The 6,000-nt window shown below is 39.4% G+C and overlaps 1 protein-coding gene across 2 annotated transcripts in view; it reads right to left on the bottom strand.

Annotated features, from left to right (window-relative positions):
• Nucleotides 1–577: 577 nt before the first annotated feature.
• PLCE1 (phospholipase C epsilon 1) overlaps nucleotides 578–6,000 on the bottom strand; it is a 134,331-nt gene continuing 128,908 nt past the window's right edge. For both annotated transcript variants that reach the window (XM_086466398.1, XM_009954846.1), the window contains 5 exons: nucleotides 4,825–4,953; nucleotides 3,874–4,083; nucleotides 1,915–2,076; nucleotides 1,537–1,755; nucleotides 578–757 (listed from right to left, as the gene is read on the bottom strand). In XM_086466398.1, coding sequence (XP_086322524.1) covers nucleotides 578–757; nucleotides 1,537–1,755; nucleotides 1,915–2,076; nucleotides 3,874–4,083; nucleotides 4,825–4,953 — 900 coding nt within the window. The remainder of the gene's footprint in view (nucleotides 758–1,536; nucleotides 1,756–1,914; nucleotides 2,077–3,873; nucleotides 4,084–4,824; nucleotides 4,954–6,000) is intronic.

Raw genomic sequence — 6,000 nt, 5'->3', positions numbered from 1 at the left:
CTGGCAAAATTTCCACAGAGAGAAATTAACACTATGAACTTGTTTCAGCTGAAAAAGGAGATGCTTGATCCTGGTGATTTTATTATATGCATGTAATAGAAAGTAGCAAAAGCTGTACAGGATACTTCTATTTACTTTGGCCCACAGCAAGAGAGTGACAGGACATTGCTAATTAAGAGCAGTTAGTTGATTAAAATGCATACGATAAAATCCACCAGGATGCAACATTTTGGGTTTGTTTTCTAAATGGACACAGAAAGTGGGTGACACCCCCGTGTTCACACCATTCTGATTCAGTTGTTACGGCATTTGCTACAGCGAGTCAGAATGGTGCAAACAGCGGAGGGTTCCTTAGTAGTGTCTCCTAATGGGAGACCTTACTGATCTCGTTGGGCCCAAGCACACCGATGTAGAAGGCTTTTGTGGATCTTTCTGTCAGTCCCTTGTACCTCATTGTGGTTTAACCAACCACACCACTTTGAAAAAAATACTCTGTAAATCACGTATTAAATGATTGCTCTGAGTTACAATCAGTATCTCATACCTGAGTAGACCGAACTGCAGGCAGTGGTGGTGATTATTCCATAATGTCACTAAAAGTCAAACTGCACACAGACCTCTCATCCTTGCTCTGTGGACTGTCTGGCAAGACCTGCAGAGGTGGCGATATGAATCCCCGATACTGCTTACTTGACTTGGTTAACTTCTTGAGTTCGCTGGTAAAGGAAATGCCTTTTCTTTTGTCGTCTCGTGCTGCCTGTAAAAAAAAAAAAAAAAACAACTTAAAAAATCAGATCACAGAAGTGGTTTAACAGGCTGTTTGTCAGCTGTGAAATACAGAATTAATATGAAAGCACCTTACGTATTTCTAAGCAGGCCTCCCTTTTGAAATTCAGTGTGGCTGTGCTTTCGTAGCCACCACATTCTTCTGATTGTTCTGAATAAATCAACTGAAAATTATGCATTGTCAAATATATGTTTAGCAAATTTGGTATAAAATTGTAGAAAAGTCTCTGCTTATGACACATTTTCTTTAAAGCAACAACTGCTGTGGATGGGTGGCAGCTGCTGAAGGGAGAACGCAGCTCCTTCTCCCAGCCGCCTGCACTTCAGTCCTGCCATTTTCCAAAGCCTGAGATAAAGCAACAGAACAAGGTTTTGACTGGGCAGGAATAAAGGGGACTTTATTCCAGTAGTTTTTAAGTCCTGCCCATTTGAATAGTCCAGCTTTACTATGATGTGGAGCATGGCATGCACAGCCAGGAGATTTTGGAAACCAGAAAGCTAGTAGCAACAGAAGGGTTGTCACGGGACTTGCAGGCTGTGAGAGAGTCGTGTTGTTGGATGTAACTGATGCAGTTTTGCAAATAAAAAATTAAGGGAGGTGTGGAGAAAAGATGAATCTGCTTTTTGCTGTAGTCTCTTCTCCCCACTTACCCTCTTGCCAGTCATGCATGTCTCCCATTGCAAGTAGGTTCCCATTAAGGTGATCATACACCATCTATAAAACCTGCTGCAAAGTATTTAATCTTTTACCTGAACCTGTTCTTTGAGTTTAAGGATAAATTTTCCTGCTCCCTTCCACTTGCTTTGGGCCTGAAACACACACTCTTGATCAGAGAGAATCCTCTGAGACGGTTTAGATGTCGAGGACTTTTTGTTTGCTGGCTCTTTTGTCACCTCTTCCAAGAGCACATAATCACTCGGATTTGGATTGCTCAAAATGCTGTAGGAGTATTTGGCTTTGCAGAGAGTCTGTTTAAAAGCAGAAAAAAAAAGAGAAGGCATTCTCTCAGATTCAGGTGCTAAACCAATTCCTCAGAGAGTGCTGAGAACAAACCCCACCTGATCTTGTGTGAAACCAACCTCCGCCCTACGTGCTGCAGACCTACTAAATGGAAATGTGGTGCTTACCTGCTGTATGACGTCCTGAGCTGTGCTAAAGCGGGGAGCTTTGATGACGGTGCGTGGTTGCTCTGGGGAGACATCGTGTACCTGAACAAAGAAACTGTCATCCTCAGAGCTGATGGCTGCATCTTCCTTTGCTTCTTGAAAGATGTTCCTCTCGTTTAAATTCTATAGAAAAAAAGGAGAGACGAATTAATTTACTAACTAATAGCTGCTGGTCACAAAATGATTTTGTTATGAAAATTGGAGACTGTCCTGTTGCTCCAGCTCCATTTCATTAAATGCAAGTCTTAAATGGAAGAGTTTTGACAAGCCACTATTGCTAATAATGAATACCTCTGTTTCTAAACTTGGTGTCTGAAATACCTTTCATAGGCAAGGAAGGGAGACATGCATAGTACCACATTATGCAAAGTTGATCACTTAAATCCTTTATTTCCTTATGTATGCAAAATTATGTTTTGCCACGTAATGGCGGCATTAGGATGGGAGATGGTGGAAAGGTTCTTTTCTCTCCTTGTCCCTGCACTAACGCCCAAAGAATTTAGAGTGCAAGAGGTCTGAGCAAGTATTTTCCTGTGGCGCAAAAGGAAGGATGCTTCTCTGTCCTTTTTCAGGCTCTATGACTACTGCAGATTTTGGACAGAATTCCTCCCTGCACCTTCTCTCAGGTGATGCATTTCTCTCCAACCCCCTGTAACACAGCTTGAATTCGTAAGCCGTAAACATGGGCTGCGTACCACATCCTACAAGTGGACCCACTCCTTGTTTTTCCATGCGAATTTACAGCTTCGTTTCTAGCTCCAAGATCTGAGGCTGCTATCTGCAGAAAGGCTCAAAACCAGATAATGCTTTGAGGTAACTAGCATCCCAGGACAGAACTACAGAGTAACTTTCATATACACTAGGACAGATTTTAACCCATGTTGTCTGAAAGAATGGGGTCTGGCAGCGACACGTTTCTGGTTGCATACACTTACACCTTACACAACTGAATTAAGAAGACTACTGTTTCCACAAACAAATTTCTACCTAGTAATTTTTGCTCCAAACATTAGAAATAGAGGAAAACAGAATATGGATTTGTGTAATGTAACAGCAGTTCGTCAAATTACAGCTTTACCAAAAGTTGTATCAGAATAATCAGTTAATCAGGTTTTTTTTTCATTTTAAAGAATCCCAGACAATCTCTGTCATTTGTGTACATAAAATCTGTGTATATAAACATATGTGTACATATATTTATTTCCAGACAAAGCAAGCATTATTATATGCTGAACTGACCCAAGGAAGTGCCTCCAAAAATGAGATCATTAAGTGCCCTTCTGCTTTTTTTATTTCTCCCACAACCCTGGGCACTAGCATATTTTCAAGCTCTGGATGTTTTGCTCATAGTTTAAACTGAAGTAATCACTCCATCTTCCTCCTTTAAATTAAAATAAATCACCTATTTCATTATTTCAGGTTATTGTTAATTTAATAATCCTTTGAAGTTTCTAGACATTTTAATATTAAAATCCTTATTTTTCTGAACAGAGAGTAAGATGCTGACATCTAAACTGATTGGTAACTGTAATCTAGAGTTCTGTTATCTATGATTCTTTGGTATTAACTATTATCTATCTTTCTTTATATTAATTTCGTATCACGTCAAAATCTAGATTTCCATTAAATTAGAACTATCGGTCAGAACAGTAAGCTAGTGGCATTGAACTGTGGACTAAGCGATCGTGATTAAACACCACATAGCCCACACTACAGCAGAGGGAAGGCAAGTTAGTGTCACACAGGTGTATAAAGTCTAGATGTGCTCACTCAGAAGCTACATTTGTTTTTAAACCATGTACACAGCATTGACATTACTCACCAAGCAGTGAAACAAATACTGCACCCTTTTGTTTCCCGGTCCTAAGTAGCTATTTTTAGCTACTTTTGTAAATAACAATTTATTTAAAACAGACTTACTTCCTCTCGGGTTTTAAAGATAATCCTTCCAACATATCCTTCTTCTGGGAACCAACTGTTCAAAAGCTGCACTAGCCCTTCTTCAGGACCGATCACTCTCTGGAATGGTGGTTTTCTGCATTCACTCTTTTCTTTAGTTATAAAGCTTTTCTCTTCCATCAGAAAATAGTCTGCAGCACATGACTCGGTGCGTTTTGTGGTAGCCAAGAGCTAAGACAGACCACAATAAACACACAGCAATTAGAATGCTAAATATAAACACTGCATAATTAGTAGTTATAAATGAGAATGAATAAGGAAGCTTTAAGAATCAATAACTACTCTGATAGTGCAGGCAAGATTTCTGATGTGCTATTTATTATTCAGATATTTTACTCCAGGGTAATGTACTGTTCTCTTTAGCCTAGCCAAGCAGTTCAACTATTCCAGACAAGGCAGTACTATTTAAGCTTATTTCTGTTCTGTTTGGCTGGCCAGACAATTTATTCATAATCCCAGGACAGTACAGTCTTTTCCCACCGCTAGAATAACAATCCCTGTTGAGTTAACTGGTTTTTCTACTCATGAACTTAGCCCTCTAACTTTTACTCTGTATTCCTATGGTGCTCAAGTTCAAAGAATTGCGCAGAAATGTTTGCCCTTGTTCGAAGGACAGCCCACTGCCTCCACTGGTCAGAAAGATTGTTTTTCTCATCTGCATATGCCAAAATATTAAAATACTAATAGGGAATATGTACTAAGATTATTCTCTGAAGACTGGGAAAATTTCACTGATGATATTCTGTGTTTGCAATGTAATTAATTCCGCAGTAATGCATTTCTAAAGCACCTCCTTGCTATGATGAATGAACTGCTCTGACTCTGCACGTGAGAAATGCAGGGCGACAAATGCCCAGAATGATGTTGGTGTGGATTCTTGCAATTAGAATCTGCAATTCAGAGGGCGCTTACCTGATGGAGAAGCTGTGCAGCCGTGGTCCCCCCACTTATGTTAAAAACAGTGAAAGGCTCCGGGCCTGGAATTCCATGAATTGTCACTTTGTAAGTCACAGCAGCTTTCCTTTCCCCCATGCTAAACAACTGTTCAGACAACATTCAACAGGTTACTGAATGTTTTTAGACATGTTATTTTTAGGTTGCTTTAAAGAAACTGTACACACAAATCGTAAGGACCTTGACAGAGCAAAGCCATCCAGTTAATACATGGCTCTTGCACTACAGATCAAGACATTAAAAAAAGACAACAACAAACCAACCCCCCCAAAAGACCCCACTCCACCCTACTTTGAAGCTCAAGAGAAAGAAGAAAAAGGAAGTTTCCCAGTGAGATATAAACTGACACTGGACAAAGGGTAGACCTCCATCACTCATTATCCATTCTAGCTGAGATCAGACTATTTGGATTCAGCATACAAATCACTGGATGAAAATCTATAGCTTCGTTTTATCCTCCAAAACATTTATGTTCTTCCTTTCTGCCCTAGTAATGCACCAAGATAGCTGTTCTGCATGTATTCACAGGAGGATAACATCTGCAACACATCTGCTGCACACACAGTAGCTCAGGAGGTTTTATCTAACACTTCAGGAATCAGCAAAATGATAATATACATGCTTAAAGTTACTAAAACACAAGTAACCCAGGTAACCTAACATTAAGGCCTATTTAAAAAAAAATGCATCACACCCATACATGCATACATACATAACGTATTTTATATATATTATATACACATCTGTATGTGTATGCATACATATTTGTACATATAAACATATAGATGTACACACACAAAAATATATAAATATGTATGTATTTATGGAAATCCAGATTCCATCTTTTCCTGTAACAGAATTCAATTTTATTCTTATTATCCCAAAGTTGTTGGTAATTTGCATCTTTCTTTTTTTTGTCCCAAATGCATTGCTTATTGCTTATGATTCATGCATAAAGGAATCTGTGAGGCAGCTCTGAACCTTACTGCTCAACCACACTCCTTCTCCAGCACAGGAGCTCTTGTGCTATACCTAAATACACCAGAAGCCAGACTTTGAAAAGATTTACCTTCCCACAGTTTCAGTCAGGTGGGATAACCTTACTTCCACCAAAGCCCAAAAGAATTGGGCATC

This window comes from Leptosomus discolor, chromosome 6 (assembly GCF_034619465.1).
Source record: "Leptosomus discolor isolate bLepDis1 chromosome 6, bLepDis1.hap2, whole genome shotgun sequence".
Lineage (NCBI taxonomy): Eukaryota > Metazoa > Chordata > Aves > Leptosomiformes > Leptosomidae > Leptosomus > Leptosomus discolor.
The sequence above is the reverse complement of the archived record's forward strand: the minus strand, read 5'-3'. Positions and strand labels throughout refer to the sequence as shown.